Source organism: Euprymna scolopes, chromosome 9, assembly GCF_053919585.1.
Source record: "Euprymna scolopes isolate OS-2025 chromosome 9, ASM5391958v1, whole genome shotgun sequence".
Classification (NCBI taxonomy): Eukaryota; Metazoa; Mollusca; class Cephalopoda; order Sepiida; family Sepiolidae; genus Euprymna; species Euprymna scolopes.
Genome location: NC_136490.1, coordinates 1,620,001 through 1,641,709, shown reverse-complemented (window position 1 = coordinate 1,641,709; position 21,709 = coordinate 1,620,001). Strand labels below are relative to the sequence as shown.

Below are 21,709 nucleotides of genomic sequence, written 5' to 3'. Positions count from 1 at the left end.
CGTGGTTCAAATTTTATGGGGGAAAACTTGGTTCAAATTTTATGGGGGGGGAAAACTTGGTTCAAATTTTATGGGGGGGGGGGGGGGGGGGGGAAACTTGGTTCAAATTTTATGGGGGGGGAAAACTTGGTTCAAATTTTATGGGGGGGGGGAAACTTGGTTCAAATTTTATGGGGGGGGGAAACTTGGTTCAAATTTTATGGGGGGGAAAACTTGGTTCAAATTTTATGGGGGGGAAAACTTGGTTCAAATTTTATGGGGGGGGAAAACTTGGTTCAAATTTTATGGGGGGGGAAAACTTGGTTCAAATTTTATGGGGGGGGGAAAACTTGGTTCAAATTTTATGGGGGGAAACTTGGTTCAAATTTTATGGGGGGAAACTTGGTTCAAATTTTATGGGGGGAAACTTGGTTCAAATTTTATGGGGGGAAACTTGGTTCAAATTTTATGGGGGGAAACTTGGTTCAAATTTTATGGGGGGAAACTTGGTTCAAATTTTATGGGGGGAAACTTGGTTCAAATTTTATGGGGGGAAACTTGGTTCAAATTTTATGGGGGGAAACTTGGTTCAAATTTTATGGGGGGAAACTTGGTTCAAATTTTATGGGGGGAAACTTGGTTCAAATTTTATGGGGGGAAACTTGGTTCAAATTTTATGGGGGGGAAACTTGGTTCAAATTTTATGGGGGGAAACTTGGTTCAAATTTTATGGGGAAACAGCTCAAATTGTTAGAATCAACATCATTTCCTATTGCTTATTGTTTGATTCTCATGGAAACACAGTGCGAGGTCCATGCTTGATTTTTAAAATACAATCCGTCATCCCCTACAATACAGCAAAAAATAAAAGAGTTTCACTCTCAAAATTACCAAAGACATTTACATTCCTGTTATATTAAATAGAAAGTCCATATTTACTGACTAATATATGTGAATGATTTTGAAAAATAGATATACAAAGATTTATGATTTCAACATGACCTTTGTTCATTTGCCCATTTTTATTCATATGTCACATCACTCCAATATCCCAATATTCTACATTGCTACAGCCTTCTTATACATTTATGTATTTGTTTGCCAGCAACGCTTCAAACAGACTACCTTTTCCTTTTATAAAAAGAAAATATTGTTATGGCAAAAACTATGTGTAAATTGAACTTGTACAAATAAAATGGGCTTAGAAAGGTCTGAACATTGCTGAGTTAAATCCTAGAGTTTATCTCCTTTGGATGGTTAAGTCCAAAAATTCAGGACTCAAAGTTAAGACGCCAGAAGTTGACTCACATTATCTAAATATAGAACGAAATTGAAACATGAAACGAAATACAAAATCATATGGAAATAATTTATTTTAAAAAAACTATTTTAGTTTTAACAATTAAAAATAATAACAATTTTTAACCTTTAAAAAAAGAAATTTTTTATTTTTCACATTTCTATAAATGGTGTCTTGTGAAATATATTTATGTCTTTCACGAGTTTTATTACAGAATTTTATGTCATAAATAATGTATGAAAGTGTTTTTAACATGTTTTGTGTTATAATAAAAAAACTTATTTGAAACATTTGTATAAAAAAATTTCTTAAAATAAATAAATGGAATTTTGTCGATTTAGTATTTCGTTTCATGTTTAGTGACTTCCGTTCCCTATTTAGGTAAACTAAGTTCACTTCTGTCGTCTTTTTGGACTTAACCCTTTGGATACATATTTTGTTTTACTACAGAGGCCACTTCTGGCATTCAAATTTATACTCTCACTACACCCATGCAGTGAAATTAAGAAATGAAAATCTACTCATTGTATGGTACTGTCTGCTGCTTCCCAAGCTCTGATAATTGAACAAGCTTTTTAAATCCGAACAACTTTGCTCATAGATTATCATTCTAATGGGTTCACCTGATGTTCCGCCGATGTTCAATGAACCATGCGATGCTATTGTAAATTATTATTCATCTGTTATGTCATTGTGCATTGCTCTAATGTTTGCCTTTGAAATGTGTGTTTTTATTGCAATGAAAACAACTGTACGCTTTGTTTAGAACCCATTTTAGAACTATTTCCTTGTGTGACGTGTCTGAATTTTTGAGATGAGGATTGGTTATTCGTATTATTTGGATTCATGGACACACTCAAGAGGAGAACAGTAGTCCGATGAATCCAAATAATATTTCCTTGTGTATTTATGTATTATTACATATCCTTACAACCGTTCAATATTTTTCCGCAGACAACAACTCATTTATAAATTAAATCTATTTCTCTATAATAATTTTGTTTTCTACATGAACAATAGAGCAGGTTGATTTTTCACTTTAAAATTTCAAATTACTTTCAACACAGAAAATTGATAGTTGCTAGAAGAAATATAAAAACCAAAAACTAAATCTCTTGTTTGTACCATTATCTGAAGAAATAGCATCGTCTGCATAAAAATCTTCGGTTTTACAACATGTGGCTTACAAATTGGTTAAAAAATTTAGCAGTTTTAATATTTAAAAAAAAAATTCATCATTTTGACGCATATAAATAAACAGGTTAAAGGGAGATAATTCATTACGGTGCACATGTAAATAAATACTAGGTACGAGCAAAAATGGCGAAATAAAGATAGGGCGACGCGACATAGTTTTGAAAGTCGGTTTATCATAATTTTTTTGTAGGTTTCTGACTACTTTTTGATTGTATGTGGAAGATTAAAGCCTAAAGTTCATTTCCAAAAAGGAAAAATATATTTGTACACGTGAAAAAAAAGTTATAATGAAAAATGTTTTCACTGTGACATTCAGAAATTGACAAGTTCAACTAAATTTTGAAGTTAAATAAATTCATTGTAAAAATCCTTTGAACGATAAATATTAGTTTTCTGGGTCTATTTCAAAAATAATTAGTAAAGTCCTAAGATATTGAATTATATTTAAAAAAGCACCTTGTTTGTAAAAAATAGCTTAATTAGCCCCCAAAAGTGAGAGATTCTGGCTTCACACAAACAAAATAAACGAAGTTGTCTAAGAATGCATTCTATGGAAGCCTAAAATGTCAGAAAGTCAAAAGGCTGTCTGAAAATGACGTCAGGTAGTTGGAGAGAGTTAGAGAGTGCCGGTTTTCTTCCCCCACCCACCTCCAGTTGTGCATCCATACATTCCTATCATGAACGTTTATATAATTTTGACCATATTTTAATTAAATATTTTTTTATGTTCCTGCTTTTAAATAAAAATTTTTTTTTTTTCAAAATGATATAACAATTATGTTATGCTGAAAATTACACGTTCATTCAAGCAAGGAAAATATTAGAATATTATAAAAATTACACAAAACATGTAATCTAAAAAAAAACGTTGAAATATTTTTTGCAATTATAATTTTTTTTGTATGAAAATATTAAATAAACAATGCTTAATTCAATGATAATATCGGTAGTTCGAGGAATTAATTTTTCTTTAAATTATATCGAATTCATTAATACAGACTTTAGGGGCTTTTTTCGTAATGTTCCTGAAAAAATAAATTGTTTTCTTCTTTTATTGTTACAATTTATGATGCTTTATTTTCATAAAAAAGCAAAAATAAATGAATTCATTTTTTTTCCTATTGAAAACCATAACTTAAAGTAAAGCTGTTCTTTGTGTAAACAAAATAATACATTTCCACTAAGATTCAAATAAAAATAATGGATTCATTATATTCTGTGATCATTATTTTATAAATACTGAAAATTTCATTAAAATTGGTTAATTTCCTGATTTTTGGTGAATTTTTAATAAAAAGGGAGAAGTCAAAATGTTTATACATTTTGAGCATCAGCATTCATTTTTGCACGTATCTAATAAATACCTTAATAAATTCTGACCAGATTTATAAGTAATAATATATATTTTTTATCAAATAAAATATAGAAATTGATACTGCAATTTAAAAAAAAAAAAATCTATTATTAAGGTATTTTCTACATTAAGTAAAAAAAAACAAAAGAAATATTTTGCCCTGATTAACAAAACAGATTTTTTTTAAATAGCTTTTGTTAATACAGCTATAACTTACAAATATAAACTAGGGAAACACAAGAGTTATTATATTAAATGCAAGTTTATCAACATGTTCTCCTAAAACTTTTTTCCAATATACTTAATAACACAAAATACATGTTAAAATATTTTAGTTCTAGGATTGAGTTATGTTTGTTCCTGCGACGGTACCAGACATGTAGGTCCAAGTGGTTGAAATGTAACAACATGGTTAAAATTTAACAGCCACATGACATTTTCAAATCCATCAGACTCTTACATTTTTTGAAGAATTAATTGCAGATACGTTGTTTTATGCAACATTGTGATTGGGATCTATTGTCTCTTTTTTTTTTTTAATTTTCTTATCACTTTGTTCAAGTTGACGATGGGGCATCCTACCAGATGCAAGACATTCGTCTGCTATCTCATACACTCAGACATTAAAACTGTGAGATCATTTTAAGATTGTAACTGTCTCTTTAAGTGCAATTTTTTTGTACCTCCTGCACTTGGCTCACCGGGTATATTTGCCAGGCAGATTTTTAAATTACTTTTGATGAGTCTGGTTTCTCCTATAATTATTGGAACGATAGAGATCTCCCTAAGATTCCAGTTTCTTTTCATGCCGTACATAAGATCTTAGTATTTCATTATCTTTTCCTTTTCAGCTCAGTTTAACCCATCATCATTCTACTTTCTTTCTCTTGTCTCCTATTGCTTATTATGTCAGGTTTAATAGCATCGTTTTCTAGGTACGTAGATGTAGGAATTACATAATCAGTGGATGGTGTAGGACTTATTTGTATATGTTCTCGGAACTTGCTGATGCATTCAAGATCCAACTTTGTACAGATCATCCACGGTTAAGGTCTTTGGTATGATTTCAAATCAGGGTCACGTCATGCCACCTCACATCTTCAAATTCGGCTTGAAAGTCAACACCAAAGTGTACCTGAATGTGCTGAAGATGGTGCAACTGACAGACACTGGGTGTGGCAGCAGATCTCGGCGCCGGCCAACAAGTCCAAAGAGACCCAGGCTTGGCTTTAGAAGGAGTGCTACGACTTTGTACCCTTCACTCACTGGCCCTTCTCCTCCCACGACCTGAACCAGCTAGTCAACTTCGTTTGGTCATACATTGAGAACATCACCAACATGACTTCCCACAACACCAAAGCCAGCCTAATTGCTGCCATCCGCCGGCACCTGTGGAAAGGGCATGCTCCCAGTTCCGGAACTGTATGGAGGCAGTAATTGAGGCTGAAGGCGTCTACGTTGAATAGATGTCAGCTCTATTACATAATAAATTTACCGGAATTGATTTTTTTCGATAAAAGTTTAAACAATAAAGCTGTAGTGTCGTTTTCTTTAGGACAACAATTTTTTCGTTTCAACCTGTAGACAAGTTATTTATCTTGCTCTAAGTAATAATTATTTCTTGCAGATTTATTTTTCTTTTTTTCTTTTGTTAAAAAATACAAATTATTTACCTGTTCCTTTCATATGTTTTTTTTCAGGAGTTATTTATTTATTTATTTATTTATTTAAGGAACTCTTCCTTCGAGTCACAGAAAAAACAAATCCGAATGAATCAAAAACAAAATAAAATAGTAACAAAAAACTAGTTGTGGGCCAATTTTGAATGAAAAAAAAACGAAAACAATAAAAAAAAATGTGTAAGTAAATTAATATCAATCTTTCACAAAAAACACTCAACCAGTTACAACAACTATATATGATTTCCCTTACTCTCTAGCTGTGCTTAAATCTAAACACAGGTTCTATGAACAAAGTTTCTTTCCTAGAACTACCGGCATGTGGAACGCTGTTCTACTGGCCTGCTTCTCGGCCGACTACAACATGGTAGCCTTCAAATCCCATGTAAACAACTTCTTGTTGAGCTGTCCCCATAAATAATCAAATTCTACCCAATTTACACCATTAACGATTACCACACTACCACATTACATTCATTAATCCTTATCCTCAAGTGGCCTTTGGGCTTTGGTAAGTGGTGACTACATTTAAAAAAAAAAAAAGTTGGGTAAATTTTTACTTGGTTTCAACTTTAATATTTTCTTTTAAAATGACAACATTTAGAGGTTTTTGGGTATGCTGAAAACGAATAGCGCATTTAAATTTTCCGCAAATAAATAGTTTTCCGGGTATTAAGCAATGTAATTCCTTATGTTGAAAGTGGTGGCCATTTTCAAATGCGATATTCGTTTTCAGCATACCCCAAAACCAATTCAAGCCGTCATTTTAAAGGAAAATGTTAAGGTGGAAACCAAGTAAGATTTACCAAAAGTTGTTTGAAAGTAACACCAAAAACCTTTTGCAATCAAAGTAATTTATGTGATTGAAATAGGAATTTACCACTTTTTTTTTTTTCAAACAAAACGTAAAGAGTGAAAAAGGGGGGAAATCCAGTTTTAAAAAATCTCAAGGTTGATGCTCACATTATAAACATGGTTTCTTTTTTTTACAAAATCGCAAAAATAAATATAAAACTAATTTTCTAGGGACGAGCTAGAAAAAAGTTAGGGCTGGATATTTCAGCGCATCTTTCCCAATCATAATTCCATGCAACACGATTTAATATGACACCGATGAATAAACGATAACATTTATGTTTTATTTTGTAGATTGTGTAAACAATGAAGGAATATTAATTGTATCTTTTACTAAAAAAAAAAAAAAAATAATAATAATAATGTCTTAAAACCATAACGAACCTTGTTTATATGTTGGAAGGTGAGAGTCGGTTTCAAATAGACCAGCACAGCTTGATACCGAAATAGTGGAGTGAGAAAAAGTCGAAATTGTCCGACGAAAGGACTCATCTTTGTTTTTGTGTTTTTTTTTTTTAGTCGATTTTTATGAGTTGAGTTTTGTGTCTCCTACGCACGAGAGTTCCACTACAAAACCGTCATCTGCTTTCGTAAGAACAGGAGAAAGCAGAAAGGACACGAACTTTCTTTTAGCTTTTTCCTTTTTTTTTCTTCTTAACACACTATGTTCTGGTATCTGAACTTTGGTATTTAAACGAGATTAAGATAATATAAATTGCAATATTCACCGTTAAAAAAATCGTTTATTATGGGATTATTTTCCTTAATTCCCAACTAGTTGATGTAGTTTTAAATATTAAACCGTAATGAGTTCATTTTTTTTTTCTACCGGATAAAAAAAAAAATAACATTAACATGTAACCATCCTTAGGTTTAGCTATAAACAAACGGTAAGGAAGACAATCCCTAAATCTCATTTCCTATTAGTTGAAATATGAAACGTAGGAAGGACCTTGTTGATGTGTAAACATTTTAGATAGATAAAGAGATATTAGTGACAGACAAATCGTGCTCGATAGAGTCTGTTCTATTTTCAAGCTAGTGGTCGTTTTTTTTTTTTTTTTCAGATCAGGTTGTCTGAAGATACCAGCTTCCTTACCTAAAATGCACTAAACATTGATATTATTGTTTACTTCTTTTTTCTTTGCAAAACTCAATCATGTTCTGCAAAGTCAAAAACAAAAACAACAAAAAAAAATTTCCTCTACAAAACAATCAAATCAAACACCATGAATAAATAACTGAAGATATAAAAACTTTAAACATAAAATCTTTTTTTCCAAAATTGCGGGATTCAGCACTAAAATAATATGCAAAAAAAAAAATCTCATATTTTGCCCCCACCCCCAACGCGATTTTATCAGAATTTTTTTTTTTTGTGGGGGGGGGGTACATCTTATTGTTTTTACTTATTAAAATATACTGGAATGATGAAAGAAAATATTTATTTTTGGGTCACAAACGTTGCCGATTTATACGATTTTTTTTTGGAAAAAAAAGAACTTCGAAAATATATTAAAATTATTTAAATTTTACGAAATTATTTTTAAATTATTTATTATTTACATTTGGCAGTTTTCATTTGTATAATTTCAAACGATTTCCGAAATTAATTCTTATTTTCTTTTAATGATTGAAAAGGGTTGATATGCCATAAAACAAAACAACCCCCCAAAAATCAGTTAACTTATTAAATCTCCTCTCTGCCTTTTCACACGCTTGAACAAGATAATCTGCAAACTTTAATCAATGTAATAGTCGGCGCAGCCATGTGTTTGACACAAGGCATTTGAAGAAGGCCGAAGTGCAAAATGTCCAAAACGATATATCAATTACTGAAAGGAAGAAAACAGTCTGAAAAAAAAATGTAAATAAACTAGAAAAAACCTTTTGTTTGAATCAGAAAAATGTTCGTTTTTAAAGACAGTTAATTTTTTTGTTGCAAATTAGTCACTTTCTGTTCGTTATATTCCTCCTTTACCCTCTCTTTATTATCTATCTCTCTATCTATCTATCTATCTATCTATCTCATGGATAAGCTGAAAAGTTTTTAAACTCTCAAAATTAGTGTCTTATCCATTTGCTTTACATTTGAGCAAAATTGGATAAACCTATTTAGAAGTTTAAGGGATTCTGCCGCCATAACTCGCTTAGAGGCACTTAAAGATTCAAGATTTTCTATTGTCTCTTCTTAAAAAATTTATACATATGATATAAATTTCACCAAAATATATTTGGGGTCTTCAGATTAGATTCTGCGCCCATAGCATAAGAACACCATACTGTGTGCCCTTCCCAATTCAGATGGTTTGGGCGGTCAGTGCAGTTTGAGAAAGGTAGTTAACACAAGATAGCATGCCACGTTTTAAGGATATTTAGCTTTCACCAAAAACAATCGTTCTGAAGCCAAACTTATCAAGGAAATAGTTTCGTTATTAACTGTGGTATTTCTACAATGATTAAAATATAGAAGACATACCTGTGACGCATTGGGTCATAACTATGGCTATGACAACAGCATATTCTTTTCATAGTTTTGACTCTCGAGTATATATCGAACATGGCTAGACACAGTTAATCAACTGAGAACCACATCACTCTATATAAAAGCATATAAGATATCAACGGATACACGCTTGAGAGTCAAAACAATGAAAAGAATATGCTGTTGTCACAGCCCTAGTCATAAACCACCATCACTACTGTAATTTAATCTATTAAGACATTCTTCTTGCTTAGCTAAAAATGATAAATCTTTTTTGTATTATTTAGATTGTTGGAATAGTGTTTTCATCTTCGGTGTTATTCTCATAACGTTTTGCTTGATGCAACCTCCATCCTTCTTCAGGTGTGTCTTGCAAATGACTCTCATTGATCAAATGGTTGAAATAACGTTTTTCATTTTTTTCTGACAAACCAAAAGTGTGATATGTTTACGAAATGGAAAGAGTGTTGAATCGTTTTCATTTTTGTATTCAGGTTCGTATCGATTTGATATAATGTTTTTGATTTTGTTTTTACATGAGGATTAACAATATGTATCATTGTCCAGACCACTGTTCTCATCTAGGGTGTTATTCTAACAACCTTTCGACTGATATAAACGTTTAGGTAGTTTTTATACGTTAGTGAACAAAACCCTAATAAAAGATTAATTTGAAACACAGAATAATTAACCAACATCTCTTTTTAGAACAAAACAATGAAAGGGTTTATTTCGACAGAAGAAGGACTGTGTTCGAGGTGAAAGAAAAGGAATAGAAAGTTCTAGGATGTTCTCGTATTGAGAGGCAGAAACTTATCCCAGAAAAGTATCCCCAGGTTGTCCAGTGGAGGTTTTCAGTGAAGTAGTCACAGCCTTGGGTGATTCAGTGGACAGACAGTGAGAGGAGAGAGGCCTGTCTTTGGTGGTCTGAGCTCCTCTGCTGGCTCCTGGCTAGTTCCTGACAGGGATAATTAGTTCCTTAAGGGACATATAGGATTAATGCGCCCTGGTAGCTGACTGGTGAGTGCATGGCCGCATCAGTCAACAAGGGGGCATTAATCCACAAGAGAAATAGTTTGTCATCGTGACTGCTACAAATCTCGGCTTCTTTAGGTGTAGTCTGACACTTTGGCTATTGTTGATGAATAGTGAAAAGAATGTTTTTTTTTTGTTTCCAACAAATCAAAATCGTTAGAACACTTAGGATGAGGACAGTAGTCTAAACAATCTGAATAAAACAAGTTATCAATCCTCATCTCAAAAATTAAGAAATATTATATTTCTTTACCTTCTTATGTGGTTGGTCATAGTCAGAATCTGTTGGTTTGTAAAGGCAGTCTTGTAAAGGAGGCAATTGAAGATAAAATTCCAAAAGTTTATCTGACTCCATTCTATAAACTAAAAAAATAAAATTTGAAAAGAAGATATGGACATTTTTTAACAAGAGCCAAGAAAACAAAAAAGGGTTTGAAAAAAAACAAACAAAAAAAACAAATATACAATAAATAAATGTTACCAAAGGCAAGATAAGTTATACTTTTATCTACCTAAATTTTTGTTCTTTAATTTATTTTAAAGTGTTTTCTAGTTTAAAACACAGATAGTGTCAACTTCGTCTTATGTCAGCCATTTTGTTTTTACAGTATGAACGATCACGTGGATATTGGAGATAAATCATAATAACCAGATATATTCTGACACTACCTTAACCAAATTACTTAGATGAATACATTTATTTATTTATTATTTGCGGACTATTATCCTCATCTTCTAGTCGTTGTTTCACAACGTTTTGACTAACTATTCCTCTGGCCTTTGTCAGGTGGTCAACCGTTGGCCGAATAGTTGGCCGCAACATTGTCAAACAACAAGTAGGAGATGAGGATAAAAGTCCACAAATAAATAAATTGCTCATCTCAAAAGATTCCAATAATAAAAATAATATAACATTCGGTACGGACCCGACTATGGAAGACCAGATAAGAACAGAAAAACTTGGATATATAAGACCAAAAAATTCAACCTTGATTGCCCATGGCACAGTGGATAGAGATGTTAAATCTCTACAGTTACAGGTGGGCATTGTCTGAAGATAGCAGTTTCCATCCTATCCAAAGCCAGCCAAAGGTTTAGTAGGCCAAAACATGGTGAGACGACAAAAACTATGGAAGGCAGTAATTACTGAGGGTACAGTTCAGAGACTCAGCATTCCTATCCCGTCACGGTTTACTACCTGACGAAAGCCAGAGGAATAGTTGTCCAAAACGTGAAACGCCAATTAGAAGATGAGGATCATCGTCTGCAAATAAATATTAGTGTTAATGCTGGAGTCCCTTCCTGATCTACATCAATGATCTTCCAAATCACATCCTAAGATCATTTGTAGACATTTATGCTGACAACACTACCATCTATGGCAGAACATCAAAGGCCGTAAATGACCAAGTTCTATCTGATTCTCTCTTCTCTGATCTTGAGTACATGGTACAATGGGGAAAGAGGTGGTTAATTACTTTTAATGCATCTAAAACCAAGCTTCTATCTTTACATCATCAACACTCTGATCCCCATCAAATGAATGGCTCTCGTCTTGGGGAGGCTCTATGTTTTGACAAGCTTCTGGGTCTGGCTTTTACTCCTGTTCTGAAATGAAACACGCACATCAAATCTGTTGCCAAGGTCTCTGGAAAATGGTAGGATCCATCTACCACTCCATTAGATATCTTAATGTTGATGTAATTCTCTTTTTTTTTCTTTTTTTACAAGGTAGTCACCACTTATCAAGGCCCGGAAGCCACTCAGGGATAAGAGTTATTGCAAGTACAGTACGTTAGTGTGGGGATTTAATAAATATCTATCTATATAAAAGCCAAGTATGTCCAAGAATGGAATACTGTTGCTACATCTGGGCAGGAGCTGCTAGAAAGTCTTATCCTGCCTTGACCTAGTTCAAAATAGACTTCGTAGCCTTGCAGGGAATGCCCTTTTCATTTCTCTGCAACCTCTTTCCAACAGAAAAGATGTTGCGAGCCTGTCTGCTTTACTAGTATTTTCATGGCAAGTGCTCGTCTGAGCTCCAATCTATGGTCCCTCCCTCGTCAAACTTTCATGAAAAACACTCGTCTAGCTGAAACCACTATCAATAATTTCCCACACTCTTTATCTGTACCTAAACCTAAATGGAGATTCCATGAACAAAGCTTCTTTCTTAGTACTGCACGCCTGTGGAACTCTCTTCTGTTTTCCTGTTTTCCAGCTAACTACGATTTGGTCGTCTTCAAGTCCAATGTAAATAAATTCTTGTTGAACCGTCCCCTTAAGTATTCCAATTTAGCAAATTTTCACTACTAACAATTATGACGATATTATCCCATCGACTATTGTACACTCATTAACCCTTATTTTCAAGTGGCTTCCGGGCCTTGATAAGTTGTGACTCCTTTGTAAAAAAATAAATAAATGTATAAATTGCTCATCTTAAAAGGTTTCCAATAATAAAAATTAGATAATTACTTTTACAGTTTTAACAAAAGGGCTACAATAATATCGTGAGGTCTCCATCCACACTGAATGTCCACAGAATGTTCAGCAACAGTATATTACATATGCAAGATGCCGTTGTGGAATTTTCACAGGTCCCACTAGTAACAATGAAAGCAGAATCTTTTTTTTTTTTTCTAAACATAACTCAATCCCAGAACAAAATTATATTTTGCCATGTATTTTTGTGTTATTAAAGTATATAAGAAAAAAAGTCTTAGGAAAACAAACGTTGATTAACTCAAATGTAATAAATCAATAAAGTACACAGCAAATAATAGTAAGTTTATTTTCATAAATTAGTCATGAAATTTTTGTGAGTGCCACGAGATGGCATTATTATTTTGGCTTCTTTTTCTTTTTCTTTTCTTGTTGTCATCGTAATTTTTTTCTTTTTCATTTTCTTTTTCCTTCCATCTTTTTCATATTCTTATTCTTCAACTTTTTCTTCTTCTTTTTTAAAGATGGTCTCATCACAGTGAAGAATCGAGAACAAGTCTCTTTTAGCCAGGAATCAGGTGTTCATCTTCGATTTTCTCGGCATGGATTCTTAGCTTCTTATCCCAATCCAAACCAAAAGTGCAGTTCATTCTATGATGGCTGTGTGTAGCGTGAGCGATGGTATGGGCGCTGTTCTATTATACGAGGTGCCTTCAATAAATTTCCAGACTTTTTTCGTATGGGCACTTTTACTGATAGTACATGCATGAAACTCTAGTCTCCTTCGAAGTAATCTCCTCCGGCTGCAATGCACTTGTACTGTTCCAACAACTTCTGGGAGGACCCATGGAAGTCTTCTTGCGTGAGCGTGTCAGTGACCCTTGTCACAGCCTCTTTCATCTACTGAATTGTCTCATAACAATATCCTCTAAGGATTTCCTTGAGCTTAGGGAATAACCAAAATTCACAGGGAGCAAGGTCTGGACTGTGGCTGTTCGTTTGAACCTGAAACCCTAAAAATTAGTCCGTCATCTCATGAGATGTATAATAATAACATACTGAATTTTCAGGAGTCTACGTCAATTTTAAATGCCTGTACAAAAACGTTTGGAAATTTATTGAAGACATCTTTTATCATGATCCACCCTCCTCCCAAAGGAAGGAGTTGGTTTGACACCAGAAAGCAGAGGATTTTCATTTCATTTCTTTCGAAAATATGCCTCTAGAAAAAGAACTGCTGTCGTTGTTGTGATGATGATGATGATGATGATGATGACGACGACGACGACGACAACGACGGTGGCAGAATCAGGAGCTGCTGGTGGTTGTAGAAGGAACAGAGCAGCCTAAAATGCTGTGATGATGTTTGCAAGATCAGTGTTGGCTGCTGCTGATAATTATCGTAGTTGTCGTAGAATAAGAATTTCTGCTGCTACATCGTTATGCATAATGGAGCAATCCTCAGCCTCTAAAAATTAAAGAAACAAAAACATTCTTGTCGTTAGGTATGCATGATGTTGTGAGGATACTTTTTTCTAGCTTTGAACGTTAAGTGTCATTATCTTATACTAGCAAAGATACCCGCACTTTGTGCAGGACTTTGCTATATTCTCGGGTACCGCTTCACAGGCACCTTTACAGTAAGTGGATGTTGTAAGAGCAACTATTTCTTAAGATGTTTAAAAAATTTTAACTTCTTCCTGAAGTGATTGAAATCCAACTTTAAAACAAATTCTATCACAGTTTACGCTTATTTTGTTACAAATAAAGATTGAAACAATTACAAAGAATCATTTGTTTCATTGGTTATGGGGATGGGGTGGAGGAGAGTGATCTGATTCAAATTAACAAAAAAGAAGTTAGTTGATACCATGGTGGCAGCCCCCGGGATGGTGGTGAACGCCAACTTGGTGTGCACCATCTCTAGGTGGAGAGTTTATGAAAAGCTGCACCGAATATGGCTTTAACCTTTTACCTTTACCTTGGAAAATGGTGTGCAGCATCCCTAGGATGAGGACGATCATCATGCCACACACACTCACTCACACACACACACACACACATGCATATGAAAGCTACTTCTTAATATATAAAATGTAAAGACACAAATTCCTCTTTACCATTGACAGGAATACATATACAGCGGTTGGACAAAATATTGGAAACGCCTTGTGAATTTTGCATCAATTAATAGGTGTTTGAAACATAAAAATTGAAAACTTACCAAAATGTTGGTTTCATGTTTTCCACAATATACGAGTCTTTGACCTTCACATGGCTTCCTAATATAATTTGATTTTCTTAATTAAAAAAACACTACTTAATCAATTTACGCGATTTTTGGAATTGAATATCTGTTAACACGTAAAAAAAAGTTTTGATTAGTTCTGAAATTAAGAAGAATTAAATCTACAACTGAAAAAGATGGTGCCTGAGGCATTGCCGATTTAGCATATGTTTTGTACGAATGGCAATAAGCGACACAAAATGCTGTTCTAATGTGTTATGAAGCAAACAAAGTAAAAGAGAAAAAGAAGTTGATCAATTTTCTAAATAATAGATTTTATTGAAAGTGAATGGCAAAAAGCCTTGAGAAAAAAAAATATAGCGTTGATAAGTGCGTTTTTCTTGCAGCTGATTAAACAATGTGATTTGTAATATATGATTGTATATTATAAAAAAGTAGATTAGAAGTAGGAACCGTATTATATGGAAGAATAAATTTGTTTCTTATGTAACGTTTACGAAATCGACACTAGAAATATCCAGTATTTTTTTTTGTGTTTGAAAAAACAAACTTATAATCTGAAGATTGACTATTTCTACATTTCAATTTTCTATGAAAATTAGGTACGGGCAAAATCAAACGAATAAAGATAGGGGGATCTAGTTTTGAAAGCTAATTTATCATAAATATTTTGTAGGTTTCCGACTACTTTTTGATTGTATTTGAAAGATTAAGGACTAAACTTTTTTTCCAAAAGGAAAAACATGTTTGTACACGTGAAATAAAAAAAAAATAAGTTATGTAAAATGTTTTCACGGCTAGCTAACCAATTCAGCTAAATTTTGAAGTTAAATAAATTCATTGTAAAAATCCTTTAAAAGATAAATATTAATTGTCTGGGTCTATTTCAAAGATAATTAGTAATGTAAAGTCCTAAGATATTGAATTAAATTTGAAAAATAAAAACACCTTGTTTGTACAAAAAATAGCTTAATTAGTCAGAAAACCGAGTGATTCTGCCGTTCTCAAATGCGCAACAAACGACAGTTTTTAAAACACAGAATATACTGAAGCCCAAAATTTCAGCCAGTCGGAAGACTGTGAAAATTACGTCATGTAATTAAAAGGGAGGAAGGGGGTACTAGTTTTCTTTTATTCCCAGACGGGCATCCATACATTCCTATCCTGAACGTTTGTATAATTTTTACAATTTGTTAATGGTAGAAATTATAATTTAAAACTATAATTATTATAAAAAATATAATTATGGTAAATAATAAAATTACGATAAATAATATAATTATTATAAAAATATAATTATTAGAAAAAATAATATTATTAGAAAAAATATAATTTTTATAAAAAACATAATTATTATAATATATATAATGATTAGAAAAAGTGTAATTATTATAAAAATATAATTATTATAAAAAATATAATTATTATGAAAAATAAAATTCTTATAAAAATATAATTATTATAAAAAATATAATTATAATAAAAAATATGATTATTATAAAAAATATAATTATTATTAAAAATTACTATTAAAATATAATTATGATAAATAATGTAATTATTATAAATAAAATAATTATTCTAAACATTTAATTATTGTAAAAAAATATAATTATTTTAAAAACTATATTTATTAAAAAAATGTAATTATTATAAAATATTATTATTATAAAAATATAATTATTATAAGAAATATAATTTTTATAAAAATATAATTATTATGAAAAATATAATTATTACAAAAAAATAATTATTATAAAAAATATAATTATTATGAAATTATTATTATAAAAATATAATTATTATCAAAAATAAAATTATTATAAAAAATATAATTATTATAAATAAAAATTATGATTAATAATATAATTATTTTAAAAAATGTGATTATTATGAAAAATATAATTATGATGAAAAATAAAATTATTATAAAAAATATAATTATAATAAAAAATATAATTATTATTAAAATATAATTATTAAAAAAATGTAATTATTATGAAAATATAATTATGATAAATAATATAATTATTCTAAAATATATGATTATTGTAAAAAATTTGATTATGGTAACAAATATAATTATTATAAAAAATATATTTATTAAAAAAATATAATTATTATAAAAATACAATTATTATGAAAAATATAATGATTATAAAAAATATAACTATTATAAAAAATATAATTATTAGAAAAAAGATAATGATTATAGAAATATAATATTATAAAAAATAAATTATTATAACAACATTCAATTATAAAAATATTATTTTTATAAAAAAAGGCAATAATTATAAAAATATAATTATTATTATGAAAAATATAATTGTTATAAAAAATATAATTATAATAAAAATATAATTATTACAGAACTATAATTATTATAAAAACTATAATTATTATAAAAATATAATTATTATGAAAAAATAATTATTATGAAAAATATAATTAATATAAAAATTATAATCATTAAAAAAATAAAATTATTATAAAAAATATAATTATTATAAAAATATAATAATTATAAAGATATAATTATTATAAAAAAATGTAATTATAATGAAAAATATAATTATAAAAATATAATTATTATAAAAAATATGATTATTGTAAAAAATATAATTATTATAAAAATATAATAATTAAATAAATATAATTATTGCATAAAATATAATTATTAAAAAGATATAATTATTAAAAAATTATAATTTTTAAAAAATTTATAATAATTATAAAAAATATAATTATTGAAAAATATAAATATTGTGAAAAATATAATTATTATAAAAAATATGATTATGATAAAATATAATTATTAAAAAAATATAATTATCACAAAAATATAATTATGATAAAAATATAATTATTATGAAAAATATAATTAACAAAATTCAATTATAAAAATATTATTTTTATGAAAAAGACAATAATTATAAAAATATGATAATTATGAAAAATATAATTGTTATAAAAAATATAATTTTAATAAAAATATAATTATTATAAAAATATAATAATTATAAAAATATAATTATTATAAAAAATGTAATTATTATGAAAAATATAATTATTATAAAAATATAATTATCATAAAAATATGATTAATGTAAAAATATAAGTATTATAAAAATATAATAATTAAATAAATATAATTATTACATGAAATATAATTATTAAAAATATAATTATTATAAAAAATATAATTATTATAAAAAATATAATTATTAAAAATATAAATATTGTGAAAAATATAATTATTATAAAAAATATAATTATGATAAAAATATAATTATTAAAAAAAATATAATTACCAAAAATATAATTATTTAAAAATATAATTATTATGAAAAATATTATTAACAAAATTCAATTATGAAAATATTATTTTTATAAAAAAGACAATAATTATAAAAATATAATTATTATGAAAAATATAATTGTTGTAAAAAATATTATTATAATAAAAGTATAATTATTATAAAAACTAGAATTATTATAAAAATAGAATTATTATTAAAAAATAATTATTATGAAAAATATACTTAATATAAAAATTATAATTATTAAAAAAATAAAATTAATGTAAAAAATATAATTATTATAAAAATATAATTATTATAAAAAATGTAATTATTATGAAAAATATAGTTATCATAAAAATATAATTATTATAAAAAATATGATTATTATAAAAAATATAATTATTCTAAAAAGATAATTTTTTAATAAATATAATTATTACATAAAATATAATTATTAAAAAGATATAATTATTATGAAATTATAATTATTAAAAAATATAATTATTATAAAAAATATAATTATTATAAAAAATATAATCATTAAAAAATATAAATATTGTGAAAAATATAATTATTATAAAAAATATAATTATGATAAAAATATAATTATTAAAAAAATGTAATTATCATAAAATATAATTATGATAAAAATATAATGATTATGAAAAATATAAGTATTATAAAAAATATAAGTATTATAAAAATATATTATTGTTAAAAATATAATTATTATAAAAATATAATTAATAAAAAAATATAATTATTATAAAAAAATATAATTAGTAAAAAGATATAATTATTATAAAAATTATAATTTTTTGAAAATATAATTATTCTAAAAATATAATTATTATAAAAATATAATTATTATAAATATAATTATTTAAAAAATTTAATTATTATAAAAATATAATTCTGATAAAAAATATAATTATGATAAAAAATATAATTATTATAAAAAAGGCTTAGAACAAATTGTGGATCATGGGCAGGGAGGGTTGTTACTATTCTGTGCTTCTACCTAACAATTTAATAATAAGAAAAAGATATCGTGAAATTGGAATTTAAAAAAAAAAACTATTAAAAAATAGACGGTAAAGCCCCAAATGTCCCAGTATTTTTGGTTGATTTAAACTGCAAAAGGACCTTTATTTTGTTTTTGTTGCAAATTAACAAAAAGATCTTTTAAAAGATAATGTGTGAAATCCACTTGTATGTTGTTTTGTCTTCATTGCTTGCAATATAACAGTGTTATATCGCAACAAAACAAGCATTATATACGCATTTTAATGGCTGACTCGGTAGGAGACATGGTTTTGAACACCGGCTTATCATAATTTTTTTTGTAATCGTGAAGAAAGACAGAGCCTGTTTCCTCCGTTTGACTATATTGTCTGTCCACCCAGCTACGGAAGCACAAAATGTGCCACCCGTGAAATAAAATAAATGTTTTTGTTATATTTTAATTTTAAACATGTTTTTTTTTTTCTTTTTGCAAACATATTTAAGTTTGGGGTTTTTTCCTCAAACATATTTACGTTTTTTTTTTTTTTGTTTTTGCAAACATATTTAAGTTTTATTTTTCCAAACATTTACGTGGCTTGTTTTTTTTGTTTTTTTTCAAACATTTAAGTTTTTTTTTTTTTTTTTTTTTTTTTTGCAAGCATAAACTAAATATTTTGGAAATATTTTTCTTTTTGAAAAGTTTGCTTATGCACTTATTGTACCGCGCTATTTTTAAATTGTAGTTTCAAGTAAGATTCAGGTTTTACAATATCCTTTTTCAAATATATATATATATATATATATATATATATATATATATATATATATATATATATATATATATATAAACAAATTACTCGCGGAAAAGGTAAAATAAGTGCAGAAAAGTAAGAAAAAAGGGAGGGGTTCATAAAAAAAGATTTAAAAAAAAAACGTTGATTTTTTTTTTTTTTTTTTTTAATCATAAGAGCGTAAAAAATACTCGCGGAAAAACGGTTGTACCCATAAATATGTTTAAAAGAAAAATATAGCAAAAACATTTAGTTTATGCTTGCAAAAAAAACAAAACAAAAAAAAAACGTAAATGTTTGAAAATAAACAAGCATCAAAACGTAAATGTTTGAAAAAAATAAAACTTATATGTTTGCAAAAACAAAAAAAAACGTAAACATGTTTGAAAAAAAAAAAAATAAAACTTAAATATGTTTGCAAAAAAAAACAAAAAAAAAACGTTTAAAATTAAAATATAACCAAAACATTTATTTTTATTTCAAGGGTGGCATTATATACATTTTGTGCTTCCGTAACGGGGTGAACAGACAGTAACTCCACCTATAGTCAAACCGAGGAAACAGGCTCTCTCTTTCTTCACGATTACCATTTTTTTTTTTTAATTTTCGATTACTTTTTGATTGTGTTTGAAAGATTATAGCCTGAAGTTAATCTCTCAAGGAAAAAAAAGTGTGTAAAATAAAAATACATGGAAAGATCTTATCGCAAATCTGAAAAACCTTACATTTCACATAAAAATGCATTAGGAAAAAGATCGTGGTTCAAGTTTTCTGGCAAGCTAAGTATGTTTTCTGGAATTATTTCCCAGTATTAAGGTAAAGTATTAAGATAATGAATTAATGAAATAAATGTACTTAACTTTTGCTAAAAAAGGCAATAATTATCCGAAAATGCGCCAGTTATAGCAACAAGGTCTGTTTATCATGTCAAATAAAACATGATGGCAAAATTCAAAAAAAGTATGGAAGCACATAAAACATTCTACAGGCGTATCTGAAAATGACGTCAGGTATTTGGAGGAAGGGGGAAGGAGGGACAAAACCGACTGGTTTTCTTTCTTTTTTTTCAGAGCCGTGCATCCGTACATACCTGTAGTAAACCTTTGTATAATTTTCACAATTTTATAATTTATTTATTTTTGTGTTCCTGCTTTGAAATTTTTTTATTTTATTTTTCAAGATTATATAAAAATCATGTTACGCTTATGATTACACGATCATCCATGCAATGAAAATATTAGAATATTACATATAAAAAGTATTCTAAAAATGTAAATCTTAAAAATGATAACTTTTTTGTGTGAGAATATAAAATAAACAATGCTTAATTCGATGGTAATATCGTTAGTTTGAGAAATTAAATTTTCTTCAAGTAATATCGATTTCGTTAGTACGGATTTAGGAGGTTTTTTGTAATGTTCCTGAAAAACATTATTTTTTCTTTTTTTTATTGTTACAATTTACAATGCTTTATTTTCATAAAAGAAAATAAATAAATTCATTCATTTTTTTTTTTTTTTACTACTTAAAATTACAACTTAAGTAAAGGTATTTTTTGTTTAAACAAAATAATAAGATTTAAATAAAAATAATTAGTTCTTAATATTCTGTGATCATTATTTGATAAATACTGAAAATTTCATTAAAAATTTCTGATTTTTGGTGAATTTTTAAGTTTATACATTTTGAGCATTGGCATTCATTTTGCACGTACCTATAAAACACGTTTTTATCAATGAAGCGAATAAGAATGGACGCCATTTTGAAAGAAATTTTGAAACTGCACACAAATTAATTCTGTTAAAAAGTGGAATGAATCTGAGCAACTAATCAAAATTGATGGAAGCAAAGAAAACCGAAACTCAATTATGTTCATATTGAATGGGTATTAGATGACTGTTAAGAAAACTAAATGATAAAATGAAATGTAATAATTGAACTCTATGAAATATTTGGTAACGGTGCAACTTCCGTAGAGGTAGGACATAACAATGAGTGAGGAAGTATCATGCTATCACATGTTGGGATGAT

At 28.3% G+C, this 21,709-nt stretch overlaps 1 protein-coding gene and 1 long non-coding RNA gene across 2 annotated transcripts in view; one reads left to right on the top strand and one right to left on the bottom strand.

Annotated features, from left to right (window-relative positions):
• LOC145284425 (regulator of microtubule dynamics protein 1-like) overlaps positions 1-7,167 on the bottom strand; it is an 83,791-nt gene extending 76,624 nt beyond the window's left edge. The window contains exon 1 of the mRNA XM_080133221.1: positions 6,749-7,167. Coding sequence (XP_079989347.1) covers positions 6,749-6,856 — 108 coding nt within the window. The 5' untranslated portion in view covers positions 6,857-7,167. The remainder of the gene's footprint in view (positions 1-6,748) is intronic.
• Positions 1-21,709, top strand: part of LOC145284427 (uncharacterized) — a 41,962-nt gene that overhangs the window by 2,377 nt on the left and 17,876 nt on the right. The window lies entirely within an intron of this gene.